At 42.3% G+C, this 21,330-nt stretch overlaps 1 protein-coding gene across 1 annotated transcript; it reads left to right on the top strand.

Annotated features, from left to right (window-relative positions):
- Nucleotides 1–16,633: 16,633 nt before the first annotated feature.
- LOC311031489 (cytokine-like nuclear factor N-PAC) lies at nt 16,634–21,020 on the top strand (the record flags this gene model as incomplete). Its single annotated transcript, XM_084037794.1, has 5 exons — nt 16,634–16,699; nt 18,111–18,274; nt 19,085–19,170; nt 19,376–19,500; nt 20,141–21,020. 5 exons carry the CDS (start codon nt 16,634–16,636, stop codon nt 20,213–20,215), a joined length of 516 nt encoding a protein of 171 aa, XP_083893920.1. The 3' UTR covers nt 20,216–21,020.
- Nucleotides 21,021–21,330: the final 310 nt, after the last annotated feature.

Below are 21,330 nucleotides of genomic sequence, written 5' to 3' on the forward strand. Positions count from 1 at the left end.
ATTCAACTTGGTGAGGTTCACCGAGCACCTCTGGATGATGTCATGAAAACAGACAGGGTGTTTGGTTTCCCAGCGTGTCTGGAACTTCACAACACGTACAAAGCAGCAATAGTGATTATTTCAGCCATGATGGATGAACCTCGTTGGTGTCTACATGGAGGTAAGCTCCGCCTCCGCTCTGGTGCATCCAGCAGGATGTGAATATACAGTAATGACCCAGAGGTAAAACTCGTGAAAATTTGCTTCACGTTTGGTGTGAGAATGACTTTAGATCTGCTACATATGAAATGGAAAAGTGATTTAATTAGTAGATATTGTGACACACCCCTGTTTTCTAGTGTGTGTGTTTTTCTTCTTTTTTTTGCAATTTTATTTATGGGATTTTAAGTGTCAAGTAATTCACAACATTTGTAGTAAAATCATTTTCATACAATAATTCATTGATATATTTATTCATATAATAAGTGTCTCACAAACATAAGCACTGAAGAGGGCCTTCCCTCTAGCCCATATATACAGTTCTTGTGAAGTGTTACAAATCAGTGAACCCACAACCCACCTCTGTTTTAATGACTCCTCCAAGTAGGACATGTCAAGCAGCACATCTGACATCAACTCACCCAAATGACTTACCTCTTACCTCTCGTGATCTATCCGCGCAGATCAGTTGGGTTTTATTCATCCAGGTTTTGAAAACCAGTCCGAGATGTTGTGGAAAAATGAATCTGCCCAATAAAGATCAACAACCAGGATCAGCTTTTTCTCCGAGGTTTATTCCACTAAGTATTCTCATCTGCAGAGGAGGGACTGTTCACCCCTGCCTTCTGATGCAAAGGTTCAGAATCAGCAGGAACGACCCTGAGTCCAACAACAATCTCCCTTTTAAGGAGGAGGAACCAAAGGACGGATCATGTCCTATCTTACAAAGACAAGATGTACAGGCAAGGTCAAGATTTACAGAACACAGGCGTCATAGTCCTGAAATTATCTTATGTCAATGTGGCACTCATGTTCATATCATCTACAAACAGGCATTAATTTTCGTCATAGCATAACAGTCAGATGAGGAGATGCGGATCGATGTCTGGCCTGACAAATATTCTGATTAGAAAGTACAAACATCCAAAATTCCCATTACAGAGATTTCTGGTCCTCAACACTGTCTCCTCCGTACAAGACAGAAAAATGCTTCCACTACAGCAGACATGGACCTCTACAAATACAATCTTTGACTTAAAAGGTGAATGTGTCTCTCTCTATTCCTTAAGGACTTAACTGACTCTGACCCCGAGCCGTCCACTCTTGAGAGGCTGGGGGCTGGACCCGGTTCAGGATTCAAATGGGAAAGCGGTGTAGGTGAAGGGCAGAAGGGTGCTTTGTGCCCAAAGAACAGGGATCCACACAGATCAGCCAGTTCCGAACTATCGCCCTACTCAGTGTGGAGGGAAATATTTTCTTTTCTGTGCTTGCCAAAAGAATGAGCACTTATATGACCCACAATGGATATATTAACACCTCTATTCAGAAGGGCGGTATCGAAGGGTTTTCCGGGTGCTTAGAGCATACAGGGGTCCTCAGCAAACTCATCCAAGAAGCAAAGGAGAAGAAAGGGCGCCTAACAGTTGGCTGGCTTGACTTTGCAAATGGATATGGGTCTATTCCACATAACTTGATCCAAATGGCCTTGGACTACTACCACATCCCACATAAAATCCAGGGTATGATCACAAGCTACCTGAGAGACATCAAGCTACGATTCCAGTCGGCCAAGTTTACAACAAAGTGGCAGCCAGTGGAGAAGGGGATGGTGACAGGATGCACAATCTCTCCCACCTTGTTCATCATGGGCAGCAATCAGGGCATTCATGGATGATCTTACCTGGCAGAACTGGATCGCATGGCCACTTGGGCAAAGATGGTCTTCAAACCCAAGAAATCAAGGAGCCTGGTGATCCAAAAGAGGAAAACAACTGGAAGGTTCGAGCTGCTTGTTCAGGGGGAAGTGATCCCTTACATCCAGGAAAACCCAATAAAATGCTTTGGAAAGTGGTTTGATGATTCCCTGTCAGACAAGAACAACATCTCCACAACAACAAGTTGAAGAGTGGTTAAAGCAGATTGACAAGTAAAGCTTCTCCAAAGCGCTTTACAGGAATGACTTTCATTCACACATTCACACACCGACGGCGGAGTCAACCACGCAGGGCGACAGCCAGCTCGTCATGAGCAATTGGGGTGAGGTGTCTTGCTCAGGGACACCAGGCACTCAGCTAGGAGGAGCCGGGGATCGAGCAGGCAATCTTCCGGTTGCCAGTCCAACACTCTACCTCCTGAGCTAACCCCCCCACCTCAAGTCCAGTCTGGACCGCCCCAGAGGGGAGGAGGGCTGTCAGGAAGCTGCAGAGAGGAAAAAAGGCAAATACCAGCAACTTGTCCAAGACTGCCGGGATAAGAGGTGGGCAACATGGCTGATGACAGTGGAAGTTGGATGTCGAGGATTCCCAGCTCATTCGGTTTGGAATATATTAGAGAGAGGACACAAGCTGGAAGGCAAGGTAAGGCAACTTTATTTGTATAGCACCTTTCATACACAAGGCAGTCTCAAAGGGCTTCACATTATAAAAATGTCATACGATAAAGTGAAAAAAAAATAGAAGGATTAAAAGAAATTAAGGCAAAATTAAAATGCATAGAAAAACCCTCATTAAAACCAGCCAATGATAAAATAAAGTTTAAAATGTAATAATAATAAAATAAAATAAAAATAAATCATTAAAGTGGTGCGTAAAAACTGAAGGCTGCCTCGCCATGTTTGGTTCTGACACAGAGCAGACCTGTCCAAGATGATCTGAGAGGTCTGGATGGTTTGTAGCTAAGCAGAAGATCAGAAATGTATTTTGGTCCTAAACCATTCAGTGCTTTTGCACTTTTTTGGTCTTAGTGAGGACTCGAGCAGCAGCATTCTGAATTAACTGCAGCTGTCTGATGGACTTTTAAGGGAGACCTGTGAAGACACTGTTACATTAGTCAAGCCTGCTGAAGATAAATGCATGGACAAGTTTTTCTAAATCCTGCTGAGTCATAAATCCTTTAATCCTTATTCTTTAGGTGATAGTAGGCTGACTTTGTAACTGATTTAATGTGGCTGTTGAAGTTCAGGTCTGAGTCCATGACTACACCTAAGTTTCTGGCTTTGTTTGTGTTTTTTAGCATTACCGCTCGAAGCTGGCTGCTAACTTTTGACCGTCAGCTCCAAAAACAATGATTTCAGTTTTGTTTTTGTTTAATTTGAGAAAATTCTGCTCCATCCAATTATTAATTTGCTCAATGCATCTAATCAGTACTGGAAATGGACTATAGTCCCCTGGTGATATTGTTATGTAAACTTGTGTATCGTCTGTGTAGTTATGGTAACATATTTTGTTGTTTTTCATGATCTGAGCCAGTGAAAGCATGTAGATATTGAACAGAAGAGGGCCCAGAATGGAGCCTTGGGGAACTCCATGTGTAATTTTTGCCCGCTCAGATGTGTAATTATCTATAGACACAAAGTGGTCTCTGTCCTTCAAGTAGGATTCAAACTATTTTAATACTGTGCCAGAGAGTCCCACCCAGTTTTCCAGATGGTCTAGGAGTATGTTGTGATCGACTGTGTCGAATGCAGCACTGAGATCAAGTAATACCAAGACTGAAATTCTACCATTATCCGTGTTTAAGTGGATGTCATTGAAGACCTTAACAAGAGCTGTCTCTGTGCTGTGGTGTGGTCTAAATCCTGACTGGAAGACATCAAAACAGTTGTTCATTACCATGAAGTCGTTCAGCTGCTTAAAAACTGCTTTTTCAATGATTTTACTCAAAAATGGGAGGTTTGATATTGGCAGTGTAAAATATGTGTAAAGTAATGCATTACTGTAATGCATTACGTTTTGCTGTAACGCGGTAATGTAAGGCATTACAAAAAAAAAACTGGTAATATTTTACGCGGTACAAATCTCAGTAACGTGTGTTACAATGCATTTTAAACCCGAAATCAATTGACTCTACATTCGCGATCGCGAGATGGGCATACGCTCCACTTTTGGAAAAGTGTGAAAGCCGGTCCGTGTAACTCTACACTATGTTAATTAATCGCTGTTGTTAGCAGGCTCCATGAGCTGGACACCGACTCACGGAGCGGCTCCAGGTCGGTCAGAGCGCAGCTGACCCGGCACACCGAGGATCAACAGCTGAGGGGCGGCGGCGAAGAGGCAGAGGCTCTCTGTCGGTTTTGGACCGCTTTTATGTCCGCGTCATAAAGCTTTTGGTGCGTGTTTAAAACAGTAGGTTTACTTCAAAACGCGAGCGTCAGACGCTGTCAGAGCGTTAATGAACAGTGTTTTAGAGCTCCCCCTAAATGTCTCAGGTAGGCTTTCAGGTAATTTCGCAGCATAACACAGCGCCTTCCAGGTCATTAAAAAAGACGTACGGCAAATCTGGAATGAAAAATGGCCCTGTTATTTCATCCCCGAATCCCATTCATGAACACAATATCTAATATCAGTTAACGAGTCGTTTCTAGTTTTCCGTTTTTACGAATAACGGGATACGAGTCATTTTCCATTTTTCGTTCTTTTATTTTGAAGCAAAAAACATCACATCCTGCTGTGTAATAAGCTGCATTGAACACAAGAAGATCTATTGAGAACATAAAATCCATATTTCCTTTTATTTTGGCGAAAAGTAATGCAAAAGTAATGTAAAAGTAGTGTAATGCCTTACAATTCAAAGACAGTAATATTGTAATGTAACTAATTACTTTGAAATGACAGTAACAAGTAATAAATAATGCATTACGCTTTTGAAGTAACTTGCCCAACACTGGATATTGGTCTATAATTGTTCATTAGTGAAGTGTCTAAATTGTTCTTTTTTAAAAGAGACTTGATAACAGCAGTTTTCAAGGCCTGTGGGAAGACACCTAACAGAAGAGACGTGTTTACAATCTGTAAAAGACACCTAACAGAAGAGACGTGTTTACAATCTGTAAAAGATCTGGGGTCATGCAGTTTGATGCATTTTTGAAAAGGCCTGTTGGCAGAATATCAAGGCAGCAGGAGGAGGATTTCAGATGTTGTATGATGTCCTCCATGGGTAATCACATGAAATTGTGCCATGGTTTCTGAATTGACCTTGAGTGGAAACATGGACAACACATGTCCTGCACCTGATGTGGAGGCGCTGACTGCTTGCCTAATTTTCTGGATTTTTTTCTGTGAAGAAGGAGGCAAAGTCATTGCAAGCCCTGGTGGGAAGCAGTTCAGGGGCTACTGACACAGGAGGGTTTGTTAGCCTGTTGACAGTAGCAAACAAGGTCCGTGCGTTATTGTTGCTTTTGGCAATGATGTCCGAGAAGAAGGATTGTCTTGCTTTTCTCAGTTCTAGGTTGTAGATTCTAAGTCTTTCTTTATAGATATCATAGTGAACCTGGAGATTTGTTTTACGCCACCTACGTTCAGCTTTCCGACACTCTCTTTTTTCTGTTCTTACCAACGTGGCATTTCTCCATGGAGACCTTTTTTTGTCAGGGACCAGCTTCAGCTTAGTGGGCGCAATGGCATCAATAATATTTGTGATTTTCACATTGAAATTGTCAACAAGCTCATTTACTGAGACCCAAGGGAGGGAGGGTGTGGAGGAGAACACCTGGATAAATGTTTCACAGGTGTTTTCTGTGATATACCATTTTTTGATTACTTTTCTTTGAACATTTGTCTGCACAGAGATAGCACTCTCAAAGAAAACACAGGAATGATCAGAAAGAGCAACGTCAGTCACAACAACCTTAGAAATGCTAACACCCTTGAACATGATCAAGTCCAGGGTGTGACCTTTGTTATGAGTGGGCTCTGTCACATGCTGAATCAGTCCATAGTTATCAATCACACGACACAGTTCTTTAGTCCCCCTGTCATGGAGTTTGTCAACATGAATGTTAAAATCACCAACAATAACGACACAGTCAAAATCAATATAGATTATATACAGTATCCAGCAAACATTTTGACGTCTATTTGACGTCTAATCAACGTCGGTCAGGCAGGTCGATTCGACGTCTACCAGAGGTGCTGAAATTAAAGTTTTTCTGACGTCAGTCTCATGACCAACGTCATTTCGACGGCTCTTCGACGGCATCAATTCACGTCGTTTCAACGTCGTTTCAACATCGTTTCGACGACATATCAACGGCTCACAGAGCAGGCTACTAGAATCTATGTCATTATTACGTCGTATACAGGACTTTTCAACGTCTCTCCGTGACGTCTATTTGACGTCTAATCAACGTCGGTCTCATGACCGAAGTCATTTCGACGGTCATTTCAACGTAGTTTCGACGGCATATCAACCTTTGTCAAAATACACATGTAATGTATTGCATTTAAAAATATGTTTACCTAAATCTAGTTTCAACTAGTGCCTACATAACTGGCATTACCACATCCATACATTCTATGACAAGCACAGCTCTTGTGCTGTATACATGTGCAATTCTTAATGCTCTAATCTACAACTATTTAAATTAACTTATCAATTTCAGCAAAAAAATCCTTAAAATGCAAAGAGGTCAAAAAGTCCAATAGACAACAGCAGCAAATTTCACATTTGCCAACTTAACATATCACAGGAATGGTGAACCTGGTCAAAACTTTCATAGTAAATAAACTCACCTGTGATAAAGTTAAAAATACTCGAGTAATGTTCACCCATACTGTAAAATACAAGTAGTACATGGACTAATCTCAGGTAAAAAAAAAAAAAAAAGTCAGCATTCAGGACCAGATAAATGTAACGAGTTATCTATATATTGAATAAAAAACGAACATGTATATTGGAACAAATGTTTTATTGACTTCCTTTTTATTGCAGTCCGGTGGGGGTCTGCCCCTTGCCCCCGCTCCTTGCTGGGGCATGTTTAAGGTGGTTCTGAATCACACTCTATTTCTGCATCTGTGGCCTTTGGACTCCATCTCTTCACAGCAGCTGGAGAGAGGGCAAAAGAAAAAAATAAACATTTTTACAGAGCGCCTATTCAGATGTTAAATGCACTTTATAGATAGCAAGCACAAATTATAGAGCGAAAACCTTCTGCGCATGCTCCGTCTCTCCATCCCGTTTTTGGTTTATGTCAAGCGACACCTATAGGCCTGGCATATGAACTACAGCGTTTTCGGTGGATCCGAGATATATATATATATGGATCCGCAAATATTCTTGAAACAATGCCATTAGTCTTTGAAATGTGGCTGGCGCCCCCTGAAGACCAAATGGCATGACTTTAAACTGATACATACCAAATGGTGTTCTGAAAGCTGTCATCTCCTTGGCATCTGGTGCTAAGGCGACCTGCCAGTAGCCCTTGCTGAGATCAAGTGTGGTGATGTACTGAGCTCTTCCAACTCGCTCCACCAGATCATCAAACCGAGGCATTGGGTATGGGTCGAAGTTGGACACTGTATTCAGGTATCTAAAATCAATACAGAATCTGAGACTACCATCTTTCTTTGGAACCAATACAATGGGACTGCACCACTCACTACAGGAAACCTCTATTATGCCCAACTCCAACATCAGCTTAATTTCCTTTTGGAGCAGAGGAATCAACCGCTCAGGAATCCTGTAGCTTTTCTGACGCACTGAGGCATCTCCCTTCAGCCGAATCCTGTGTTGCACCAGTGAGGTGAAACTTGGTGTCTCTCTGAAGAGCTCTGGGTCAAGCAGGGGCTTCACCTCTGCCTGCCGGGTGAGAGACAGATGGGACAGGTCCACTTCTGGGCCCTCCGCGGTTGTGGTGGTAGCTGGGAAGAACTTGTCAACCGTATCCTCCTCCTCCACCGCACGGACCAAGAGCTGCTGGTGCACAGGCTTTGAACGCACCTGGAACTCCTTAAGCAGGTTAACATGGAAAGTCTGGTATTTTTTAAATCTGTCCGGCATAAAAAGTTCATATGTGACCTTACCCACACGTTTGCTGAGTTCATACGTTCCATGCCACTTAGTCAGCAACTTGCTTTCACTGGTTGGCAACAGCAACAATACTTTTTGGCCTGGATGAAAGACCCGCTCCCTGGCCTTTTGATCGTACCACACTTTCTGGTCTCGTTGAGCTGACTCCATGTGTTCATGTGCAAATGCCGTCATCTCCTCCAGTCTCTCCCTCATTTTTACCACATATGCCAAGACATTTTCTCCTCCTGGCTTCGACCGCTGCCATTAATCTCTCAGCAGGTCCAGCGGGTCCTCTCACCTGGCGTCCATACAACAAACTTGCGCAGCATGTTTTTCAGTGTCTGGTTATAGCGCTCCACCAGCCCATCCGTCTGGGGGTGGTAAGGGGTGGTCCTGATGCCCTTCACTCCTACTACTTGATAAACCTGCTGCAACAGTTTGGACAAAAAATTTGTCCCACAGTCTGTTTAAATCTCCTTGGGTACGCCTACTCTAGAAAACAGTTGTAAAAGGCAATCTGCTACTTATCTAGCTTTGAAAGACCTGAGGGGAAAGGCTTCAGGGTATACCGCGTGGCATAGTCGCAGATAACCAAAATGTAACGGTGGCCTGAGGAACTTTTCTCAAGTGGGCCTACAATGTCCATGCCTATCCTCTCAAAAGGGGTGTTAATGATGGGCAAAGACTGTAATTGGGCACGTGTAACTCCTTTAGCAGAGGTTAGTTGGCAGATTTCACAGGAAGAACAGAACTGATTGACTTGAGTGTACATCCCTGGCCAAACAAAACACCTTCCAATCCTGTTCAGAGTTTTCTGGAACGCCATGTGACCTGCCCATGGAATTGAGTGACCCATCTCCATAACTCTCTGTCTGAACTGCTGTGGCAGTGCTAAAGTCTCCGTGTTTCCCCGTTTCTGATAGAGAAGACCCTCCTTCACCATGTAGGTGGCATCATCTAAACAGCTTGGGTTATTTTGGGTTATACAACTAAACTTCAGCTGTAGGATAGACATGCTCATCTCTATGAATACAACTTATACATGATCTGTCTTCACTCCATTTATCCCTGGGGACCAAACTGGACAAAACTACGGTCTGAAAACATGCAGAGTCAAGTAATGCTATTTCACGCTTTCCATTGATCAGAACTGGAGCTGTACGGTCTGCATCCCTCACTGTACCCACTATGGCTGGTCTTGGAGCGGAACAGAGGAAAGATTGTTTAGTGTGGCTCAAAGCTGGGCAAAAGGGTTTTGTGTGCCCTAAACCATTACAGTGGTAACACCTGACATCGCTTTTAGAGGCTCGGGGAGGGGACTTTTTAACATAGCTTGTGGCCTGGGGAGTAAACTGCCTCTCATCTGGTTCTTCTTGACCATTTTTCTTCCCCTGCTTTGGCATTCTTTGCTGTAACGTGGATCCCACTCCTGACACCACTTGTGAGAATGACCACAATTACGGCTGGAGTGTACAGCAAAGAAGGAACCGCAGTCAGGTTTAGGTAGTGATGGGCAAAGGGAAGCTTCGAAACAGTTCGAAGCGATGTTTCAGTATGTGTTGAAGCCTTGAAACGAATATGAAACCTGACTCTACAGTGGCATCTGTGAACTACATGCTCGCGCCAAAGAAAACTCCTAAATATGTGCCACTATGAAATGAGCCAGTCTTAGGTTTCCTTAATTTAAGTAGAATACAGGTTGAATAAGAAACATTATTAAAAATAAATAAATGACACATTGTTATATGCAATACAATAATCAAAGATTTTTATTCAAAAATAATATTTGTTCAGCTCTTTTTGAGCTGAGTCTGTTTCTTTTTTTTTTGGATAACACTTCCCCTGCTTTTGAAAAAAATCCTTTCACAGGGTACACTTGTTGCTTGTTACAGGGACAAAAATGTAATAGTCAGTTGGTACAAATTAAGGAAGACAGCACGTCGCTCTTGCCAGTATTTCAAAGGATCTGCCCGTCTTGGAATAGCCGTTTCGAAACATAGAGGCGTTCCTTCAATCACTGAACTACAGTCACGTGACATGCGCGTTTCAGAACCGCTTTTCGGCACATCGTTTCGAAATGTTTCGATCCGGGACTTCAGAGAAGCGCCGACACGCCCGTTTCGGAAGTCACATCACTAGGTTTAGGGTGAGCAACAGAGGGGTATTCCGACCAGACTTTCACTAAGCTATGCCATTAAAACGCGGCCGCTGATGATTGACAGCTGATGATCGGCACCGGAGATTGACGTGCGTCTGCGCTGGAGAAACTTCAATAATGGACTACAAAAAACACGTCGTCCACTTCTCCACATGTTGGTTTTATAAGCAGCTGGTTCACTGACCGGCTTCAGTTCCAGCAGCTCCTTCTTCCTGTTTGACCGGTTGCTTTATTTACGTTTCATTTGTGGTTTTAGTTTCGTTTTTGTCAAGTTTGTAACATGATTGAAATAAATAAAAAAAATACCATTCAATTATTATCACTGTCCACACATTTATTATCACTATTCCAATTACTATATATCTGCATGAAAGTCATTGTTAAATATGTAAATGCACATATCGTTTGTTTTCATTAACGGCCGAGGTGTGCGGCACTTTAAATGTTGCTCTCGCAAAGAATTGTGGGTCGGCGTAATCTCCTTTCCTATGGCATAGGAAGGTCCGTTGCATCCTATGCTAAAGGAGCTCTGAAAGGAAGCATTGGAGCTAGAATATTCGACTGCACCTTGGGGTGCAGTCGAATAGTCTTTTTTGCTTAGGAAGGTTCCTAACTGAAGAAGTGACCCGGAAGTAAACAAGTGGCCGCCATGATAAGAGCCGTTCGGATTCTCAAAATGCAAAGGAAAGTAGAGCATGACATTTTTCGGGAATTCCCGCGGGTCACGTGATTCCCGTGGGATTCCCGCAGGATGGGAGTCAAAGTTTTATTAATCCCGTGATTGGGACGGGATGGGAATAAAAATCGACGGGAGCGGGCAGGAGCGGGAACGCCATTAATAGATGATGATTTTCAGCCGTGTTAAACAACCAAAAGGACAGACACGTCCATTTTGTAGTCATCTTTCAGTGAGCCAAAACTATAGTTATCAGTACTCTTACAGTAGTTATCAGTACACTTACTGCAGTTATCAGTACTCTTACAGTAGTTATCAGTACACTTACAGTAGTTATCAGTACTCTTACAGTAGTTATCAGTACACTTACAGTAGTTATCAGTACTCTTACTGCAGTTATCAGTACTCTTACAGTAGTTATCAGTACTCTTACTGCAGTTATCAGTACTCTTACAGTAGTTATCAGTACTCGTACTGCAGTTATCAGTACTCTTACAGTAGTTATCAGTACTCTTGCTGCAGTTATCAGTACTCTTACAGTAGTTATCAGTACACTTACTGCAGTTATCAGTACTCTTACAGTAGTTATCAGTACACTTACAGTAGTTATCAGTACTCTTACTGCAGTTATCAGTACTCTTACTGCAGTTATGAGTACTCTTACAGTAGTTATCAGTACACTTACTGCAGTTATCAGTACTCTTACAGTAGTTATCAGTACTCTTACTGCAGTTATCAGTACTCTTACAGTAGTTATCAGTACACTTACTGCAGTTATCAGTACTCTTACAGTAGTTATCAGTACTCTTACAGTAGTTATCAGTACACTTAGTGCAGTTATCAGTACTCTTACAGTAGTTATCAGTACTCTTACAGTAGTTATCAGTACACTTAGTGCAGTTATCAGTACTCTTACAGTAGTTATCAGTACTCTTACTGCAGTTATCAGTACTCTTACAGTAGTTATCAGTACTCTTACTGCAGTTATCAGTACTCTTACAGTAGTTATCAGTACTCTTACTGCAGTTATCAGTACTCTTACAGTAGTTATCAGTACACTTACTGCAGTTATCAGTACTCTTACAGTAGTTATCAGTACACTTACAGTAGTTATCAGTACTCTTACTGCAGTTATCAGTACTCTTACAGTAGTTATCAGTACTCTTACAGTAGTTATCAGTACACTTAGTGCAGTTATCAGTACTCTTACAGTAGTTATCAGTACTCTTACAGTAGTTATCAGTACTCTTACTGCAGTTATCAGTACTCTTACAGTAGTTATCAGTACTCTTACTGCAGTTATCAGTACTCTTACAGTAGTTATCAGTACTCTTACTGCAGTTATCAGTACTCTTACAGTAGTTATCAGTACACTTACTGCAGTTATCAGTACTCTTACAGTAGTTATCAGTACACTTACAGTAGTTATCAGTACTCTTACTGCAGTTATCAGTACTCTTACAGTAGTTATCAGTACACGTACTGCAGTTATCAGTACTCTTACAGTAGTTATCAGTACACTTACAGTAGTTATCAGTACTCTTACTGCAGTTATCAGTACTCTTACAGTAGTTATCAGTACACTTACTGCAGTTATCAGTACTCTTACAGTAGTTATCAGTACTCTTACAGTAGTTATCAGTACACTTAGTGCAGTTATCAGTACTCTTACAGTAGTTATCAGTACTCTTACAGTAGTTATCAGTACTCTTACTGCAGTTATCAGTACTCTTACAGTAGTTATCAGTACTCTTACTGCAGTTATCAGTACACTTACTGCAGTTATCAGTACTCTTACAGTAGTTATCAGTACACTTACAGTAGTTATCAGTACTCTTACTGCAGTTATCAGTACTCTTACAGTAGTTATCAGTACACTTACATCAGTTATCAGTACTCTTACAGTAGTTATCAGTACACTTACAGTAGTTATCAGTACTCTTACTGCAGTTATCAGTACTCTTACAGTAGTTATCAGTACACTTACTGCAGTTATCAGTACTCTTACAGTAGTTATCAGTACACTTAGTGCAGTTATCAGTACTCTTACAGTAGTTATCAGTACTCTTACTGCAGTTATCAGTACTCTTACAGTAGTTATCAGTACTCTTACTGCAGTTATCAGTACTCTTACAGTAGTTATCAGTACACTTACTGCAGTTATCAGTACTCTTACAGTAGTTATCAGTACTCGTACTGCAGTTATCAGTACTCTTACAGTAGTTATCAGTACACTTACTGCAGTTATCAGTACACTTACTGATAACTACACATCCAACAGTGCTTTGATTTCCGGCCGTGCCGGCCACTACCGGAAGATAAATGCGCGGAGGGAGGTAGAGGCGATGAAGCCGGGAAGCGAGAGCTACAGATTAAAGTCCGACACAATGATCCGTCGGTGAGATTAACTGACTTTATTGGGAAGTCGCAAATATTGCATAGATTCATGCAAGTTGAATGTGATGAAAAAAAAAAAAAAAACGGAGTTGGATGGGAGTGGGATGGGAGTGGGAGTAATTTTGAGTGGGAGCGGGATGGGAGCGGGAGTCATTCTACAGGAGTGGGACGGGATGGGATTTTTTTTTTTACTCCGGCCCGGGATTGGGATGGGATGGGATTTTTTCTCTGGGAGTGGGATGGGACGGGAGTGAAAATCCACTCCCGTGTCATGCTCTAGAAAGGAGCTCCAATGCTTCCTTTCAGAGCTCCTTTAGCATAGGATGCAACGGACCTTCCTATGCGAAAGGAAAGGAGATCACGCCGACCCACAATTCTTTGCGAGAGCAACATTTAAAGTGCCGCACACCTCGGCCGTTAATGAAAAACAAACGATATGTGCATTTACATATTTAACAATGACTTTCATGCAGACAGAGTAATTGGAATAGTGATAATAAATGTGTGGACAGTGATAATAATTGAATGTTTTTTTTTTATTTATTTCAATCATGTTACAAATGTTTGACAAAAACGAAACTAAAACCACAAATGAAAAGTAAATAAAACGGTCAAACAGAAAGGAGGAGCTGCTGGACTGAAGCCGGTCAGTGAACCAGCTGTTGATAAAACCAACATGTGGAGAAGTGGACGATGCGCTTTTTGTAGTCCATTATTGTAGTTTTCCCCAGAGGTCAAGGAATAGGAGATAGGAATAAGAGTTAGGACCTTATTTTTTGACTATTCGACTGCACCCTTGGTGAGTACACAATACACCTTAGCTTATATCCTTGTTTAAATAATTAACACATTTAATATGCCCATTCAACCATTATGTCCCTCTGCTCTAGATGGAGCTGCATGGCCCTTACTCTTACAGTAGTTATCAGTACTCTTACTGCAGTTATCAGTACTCTTACAGTAGTTATCAGTACTCTTACTGCAGTTATCAGTACTCTTACAGTAGTTATCAGTACTCTTACTGCAGTTATCAGTACTCTAACAGTAGTTATCAGTACACTTACTGCAGTTATCAGTACACTTACTGCAGTTATCAGTACACTTACAGTAGTTATCAGTACTCTTACAGTAGTTATCAGTACTCTTACTGCAGTTATCAGTACTCTTACAGTAGTTATCAGTACTCTTACTGCAGTTATCAGTACTCTAACAGTAGTTATCAGTACACTTACTGCAGTTATCAGTACTCTTACAGTAGTTATCAGTACTCTTACAGTAGTTCTCAGTACTCTTACTGCAGTTATCAGTACTCTTACTGTAGTTGTCAGTATACTCTTACAGTAGTTATCAGTACTCTTACTGCAGTTATCAGTACTCTTACAGTAGTTATCAGTACACTTACTGCAGTTATCAGTACTCTTACAGTAGTTATCAGTACTCTTACAGTAGTTATCAGTACACGTAGTGCAGTTATCAGTACTCTTACAGTAGTTATCAGTACTCTTACTGCAGTTATCAGTACTCTTACAGTAGTTATCAGTACACTTACTGCAGTTATCAGTACTCTTACAGTAGTTATCAGTACTCGTACTGCAGTTATCAGTACTCTTACAGTAGTTATCAGTACTCTTACTGTAGTTATCAGTACTCTTACAGTAGTTATCAGTACACTTACTGCAGTTATTAGTACTCTAACAGTAGTTATCAGTACACTTACTGCAGTTATCAGTACTCTTACAGTAGTTATCAGTACTCTTACAGTAGTTATCAGTACTCTTACTGCAGTTATGAGTACTCTTACAGTAGTTATCAGTACACTTACTGCAGTTATCAGTACTCTTACAGTAGTTATCAGTACTCTTACTGCAGTTATCAGTACTCTTACAGTAGTTATCAGTACACTTACTGCAGTTATCAGTACTCTTACAGTAGTTATCAGTACACTTACAGTAGTTATCAGTACTCTTACTGCAGTTATCAGTACTCTTACAGTAGTTATCAGTACACTTACATCAGTTATCAGTACTCTTACAGTAGTTATCAGTACACTTACAGTAGTTATCAGTACTCTTACTGCAGTTATCAGTACTCTTACAGTAGTTATCAGTACACTTACTGCAGTTATCAGTACTCTTACAGTAGTTATCAGTACACTTAGTGCAGTTATCAGTACTCTTACAGTAGTTATCAGTACTCTTACTGCAGTTATCAGTACTCTTACAGTAGTTATCAGTACTCTTACTGCAGTTATCAGTACTCTTACAGTAGTTATCAGTACACTTACTGCAGTTATCAGTACTCTTACAGTAGTTATCAGTACTCGTACTGCAGTTATCAGTACTCTTACAGTAGTTATCAGTACACTTACTGCAGTTATCAGTACACTTACTGATAACTACACATCCAACAGTGCTTTGATTTCCGGCCGTGCCGGCCACTACCGGAAGATAAATGCGCGGAGGGAGGTAGAGGCGATGAAGCCGGGAAGCGAGAGCTACAGATTAAAGTCCGACACAATGATCCGTCGGTGAGATTAACTGACTTTATTGGGAAGTCGCAAATATTGCATAGATTCATGCAAGTTGAATGTGATGAAAAAAAAAAAAAAAACGGAGTTGGATGGGAGTGGGATGGGAGTGGGAGTAATTTTGAGTGGGAGCGGGATGGGAGCGGGAGTCATTCTACAGGAGTGGGACGGGATGGGATTTTTTTTTTTACTCCGGCCCGGGATTGGGATGGGATGGGATTTTTTCTCTGGGAGTGGGATGGGACGGGAGTGAAAATCCACTCCCGTGTCATGCTCTAGAAAGGAGCTCCAATGCTTCCTTTCAGAGCTCCTTTAGCATAGGATGCAACGGACCTTCCTATGCGAAAGGAAAGGAGATCACGCCGACCCACAATTCTTTGCGAGAGCAACATTTAAAGTGCCGCACACCTCGGCCGTTAATGAAAAACAAACGATATGTGCATTTACATATTTAACAATGACTTTCATGCAGACAGAGTAATTGGAATAGTGATAATAAATGTGTGGACAGTGATAATAATTGAATGTTTTTTTTTTATTTATTTCAATCATGTTACAAATGTTTGACAAAAACGAAACTAAAACCACAAATGAAAAGTAAATAAAACGGTCAAACAGAAAGGAGGAGCTGCTGGACTGAAGCCGGTCAGTGAACCAGCTGTTGATAAAACCAACATGTGGAGAAGTGGACGATGCGCTTTTTGTAGTCCATTATTGTAGTTTTCCCCAGAGGTCAAGGAATAGGAGATAGGAATAAGAGTTAGGACCTTATTTTTTGACTATTCGACTGCACCCTTGGTGAGTACACAATACACCTTAGCTTATATCCTTGTTTAAATAATTAACACATTTAATATGCCCATTCAACCATTATGTCCCTCTGCTCTAGATGGAGCTGCATGGCCCACACAGCACCCCCCCAGCAAACCAAGAGCCGACCAAGCACAGTAACATGGTGACAAACATTCAATAAATATGGCAAACATATCCATACAAAATGTGCAAAACAATGCGTTAAAATGTACTGTGCAAATCTCCAATAAAGTTTACATCCTCCTAAAGTGTGTGTGTGCAATTATTAAAGTGCATAGTCCCACTCAGTCCAAAGTGTTGTTTTATTCAAAGCCAGGTGACGGTGTGCTCTCCGTCACACCCTCCCAAGGACTCCAAGAAGGCCGGGTACTCTGCACTGCCGTTTGGCCCGTAGGCCGAAACAACAGTGAGAGACCTATCCCCGACCCAAAGGCGCAGGGAAACGACCCTCTCGTTCACTGGGGAAAACTCCAACACATGGCGGCTGAGCTGGGGGGCTATAAGCAAGCCCACACCAGCTCGGCGGCTTTCACCGCGGGCAACTCCAGAGTAGAAGAGAGTCCAGCCTCTCTCAAGGAGTTGGGTTCCAGAGCCCAGACTGTGCGTGGAGGTGAGCCCGACTACCTCTAGCCGGTAGCGCTCTACCTCCCGCACTAGCTCAGGCTCTTTCCCCCCCAGTGAGGTGACATTCCATGTCCCCATGGCTAGTGTCACCGTCCAGGGATTGGGTCGCCGAGGCACCCGCCCAGGACAGCCACCCAAATCCCACCGCACCCGCCCCTTCTGAACCCTCCTGCGGGTGGTGGGCCTACAGGAGGGCGGGCCCACATCGCTTCTTCGGGCTGCGCCCGGCCGGGTCCCGTGGGCACAGACCCGGCCACCAGGCGCTCGCCTGGGAGCCCCAACCCCGGGCCTGGCTACAGGGTGGGGCCCTGGTGACGCCATTCTGGGCGACTTAAACATCCTTGTGTGTTTATTCTTCATAGGGGGCTTTGGAACAGCTCTTAGTCTGACCTGTCACCAAGGACCTGTTTGCTTTGGAAGACCCTACCAGGGGCATTAAGCCCCGGACAACATAGCTCCTAGGATCATTCAGGTGCTCAAACCCCTCCACCACGGTAAGGTGTCGGTTCAAGGAGGAGAATTATTGTCCATTTAGTGTCAAATATCGAAATAAATATTCCTTCTCGAACACAAAGAGTGGGCTTAATTTGGAGATGGGAAAGTAGCTAAACATTAGACACACTGGGCAGGAGAGAAAAGAGAGAAACCATCGCAGCACAGCTAACTGTTAAGTTAAATTGACTAACTGAGATACAACTGGCAAAAGATGAATGATCCGAGTTAGAGAGAAACCCAGCCTGCAGTGACCAACACGGGCGTTGTTCAGTTGTAAAGGATCAGTGAGACACTATTGAAATACTGTTGAAATAAGCATGACTTCAAAGCTTTTTGCCAGCAGGAACGCTCCCAAACCCTCAAAATGATTGTGGCTTATCTTCTCCATCCGAAGAGTCGCTGTATTAAATCGCTATTCATTGTTTGAATGTCAGGTGATCACATCGCGGGGTGGCCGTTTCCTGGAGGCTCCAGTGGCGGGAAGCCAGCAGCTCTCCAATGATGGGATGCTGGTCATCCTGGCAGCCGGAGACAGAACGGTCTACGAGGACTGCAGCAGCTGCTTCCAGGCCATGGACAAGACCTCGTTCTTAACTGGGTAGGTGCAGTGCACTGATGCAAGTCAACATGGGCATGAACAACTTCTCAGCAATTCATTGTTTCCGGATGTTGCTGATCTCTGCCAAGAAATAGCCTTGCCCATACCCTTCTGTAAAATGGTGAATTAAGCTTCACTCAACAAATGTTGAGACAGAGATGCTTGTGGGTGGATGTTGATACGGTGGACCAGAGCTAGGCTAGCTGACGCCCCCCGTTTCCATGTCGTTGTGCTAAGCTAGCTGGCTTCAGATCTACTCATCTAATTTTTCTGCAAGAGAAAAAAAAAGATTCCTTTTAGGGTAATGTGTGTTGATTTGTAAAACTGCAAGTGGTGTGTATGTGATGATCTCCAGTGTCTCGCAGGAAAGTCTCACGTAATGATCGCCGATAGCAAATCAGTAAAACGTGGCTTTACATTCCTTACGGCTGCCACTGAACGCCACAGATGTCACATGTGTGTGCCGTGTGTACGCTCTAAGCTAGGCGTTTTGGTGAGGAGGGCTGAGCATGAGCAGGGAAATGGCCCAGAGACTCACTGTATGCAAGTAGTGTTCAAATATATTGGGAACACCATTAACTAGACAGCTTTTTCAAGTCACTGTGACTATATTTATGTGATTACCCTGATAATAGAAATTCACCACAATCAACTTATTGGGAGTGTTTTGTTCCAAACAACTTGTATTGCCAAGAATTGGAGCCCTGACTGAACTATCTGAGGTTTATATGCATTTACAAATGTGGGTGTGTGTTTTCAGGTGAAGCAGGTAATGCAGCGAGGATGATGCTGATCCTCAACATGGTGCAGGGCCATGGGCCAATCACAGCAGACCTTCCTGGACATCCTGTGCCAGGGCCAGATGGCAAGCACCTTTGTGGACCAGAAATGTCAAAGTAAGTCCACACCGAGGACGTTTTCTCTCCCCCCGCCCCCCCCCTCTTTCGTCTGTATTTATTTGTTCATTTTCTTTCAATCTTACGTGGTAATGTTTTAAAGTTTGTATAGAAAAGTGGTTACATGGGCAAAGTCAGTCAACCACATGGTAAATAATATGATTTAAGTTAGTCTAACAAATGGATTTCTTCCTGCCATGTCCAGATATTTTACAGGGCAACTTTAAGCCAGACTACTATCTGAAACATATCCAGAAGGACCTGAGGCTTGCCATCTCCATGGGTGACATGGCCAACCATCCAACCCCAATGGCTGCAGCTGCCAATGAGGTACGTTTGAGCATTGTTGGTACTTTGAACTGAACAATTAAAATGTGTTGTTGCTATGAACTGGTGGTCTACCTTCCTCTTAGTACTCATGGATTATTTAGCTAAAATGACTGGAAATACAATGGATCCATTAGTAAACATGATTGCTTCAGTGACTGTCTAAATCTTGGAGGGCTGGGTATCATTAAACCCAATCATGTCGGTCCGACCAGGGACCAAAAAACGGAGGAAAAAGATTTCCATGTTTTACGGTAGTTTATTTTGTTGCCTTAGAAGCAGAGAAAACGAGACAAACATTCACCTGCAGGTAACATTGGAAACGTTTCAACATGTGGTCCAAGAACGGACACTGTTTCCTCGATATTCATGGACCACTCATAAAATAGACACAATTATTAGTTATGATCTGCTCTGAAGTGAACAACACACTAACGGTCAGATTCAGTGTTTTTATCTGAGCGAGACCGAAGAATATTCAGTTAAAACATATCACAATAGAAGCCTCTCTCCATTGTGTTTCTTTGTTTTTGTCTTTGGTCGACCTGCAGTAACACCGACTCGTTTGTAACGATGAAAGAATAAATATTCAGTGACATATGTGCAATAAAACTGAAAGTTTCTTTGTATTGTCCCTTTGCAGGTTTACAAGAGGGCTAAGGCACTGGACCAGTCGGACAACGATATATCTGCGGTGTACAGAGCCTACATCCACTAGAGCGAGGTGTGACCCGTCCTCCGGACCACACAGTCTTTAATCCCATCTGATTTCTCCCCTGTCATGTAATGATTTTTTTTTTTTTTTTTTTTTTTTTAACTTCTTATTTGTTTTATTTCATTTTGCCACAGCGCCGGCCATGTTAGCTGCCTGCGGGTCATGGGATTGTTCTTCCTTTTTGTTAGAGGCAACCTTGAGCATTGCACTGACTGTACTGGGGGATCTATGAGGCTGTACTGCTGCAGCTCGTCTCTTTCGGACAGCTGAGTCGTGGTAACGTAGCGCAGGCGAGCATGTGGGCTCCAGTGCCACTGTGAAGAGCAGGGGGAGGAAACGCTGTCCGGTTTTGTGGATGCATAAACCCTAATTTGTGTTGTTGTTCATGTGCAAATGAGGAGTATATTTAATTGAGTATATTTTTCTTTTTTCTTTTAAATGTCCAGAATTCCATGAGAGGAAACACCAAGAACATGCCACTGCATTGCCTTAATATTGTAACCCCTCCAGTCTTTCAATAATAGTATTTATTTATGTTTCTTTCTAGGTCTTCTTGGTGCAGTTTGGCCACGGCTTGTTTCTTTATTTGACAACATGATTTCCGCTTTTACGTTGGTGTTAATGATTTTTCTTGCATACAATAAGGACAGAGCAACAGATGTGTTGAGGCCTTAAAATGCAGTAATAATTGATATTTCTCATCAAGGCATGAGATTTCTACATTTAAAAACCCTGCATTCTTGTGTTTGTTTGGAAGAGTTCTCATTTACACTGTTTTTCCTTTTTTTAATATATTACTCTGAAACTAGATGAATCCACTTTTTTGAGTTCCATTTTAACGTTCTAATTAAGCCTCACTGATCGTGTTTTTATCTGGTAGTTGGAGATGAAGGTTTAGGGTTGAAGGCCAATTTTAGACCGTCATGGGTCACAAGGACATGATTAAAATGAATGAACGGGAAACTTAAAGTACAATAAACACGACATCTTCAGTCACACACAACCCAGCTCAACTGTTTGACTAAGTATGGAAACAGTTTAAACATGGACTGTTTGATTATTTCGTAAAACAGCTGGTCACATGACAGGGACGGGGTCGCTCTTGACTATGTAGTAGA

The sequence above is a fragment of the Eutrigla gurnardus genome (assembly GCF_963514095.1).
Source record: "Eutrigla gurnardus genome assembly, chromosome: 20".
Taxonomy (NCBI): domain Eukaryota; kingdom Metazoa; phylum Chordata; class Actinopteri; order Perciformes; family Triglidae; genus Eutrigla; species Eutrigla gurnardus.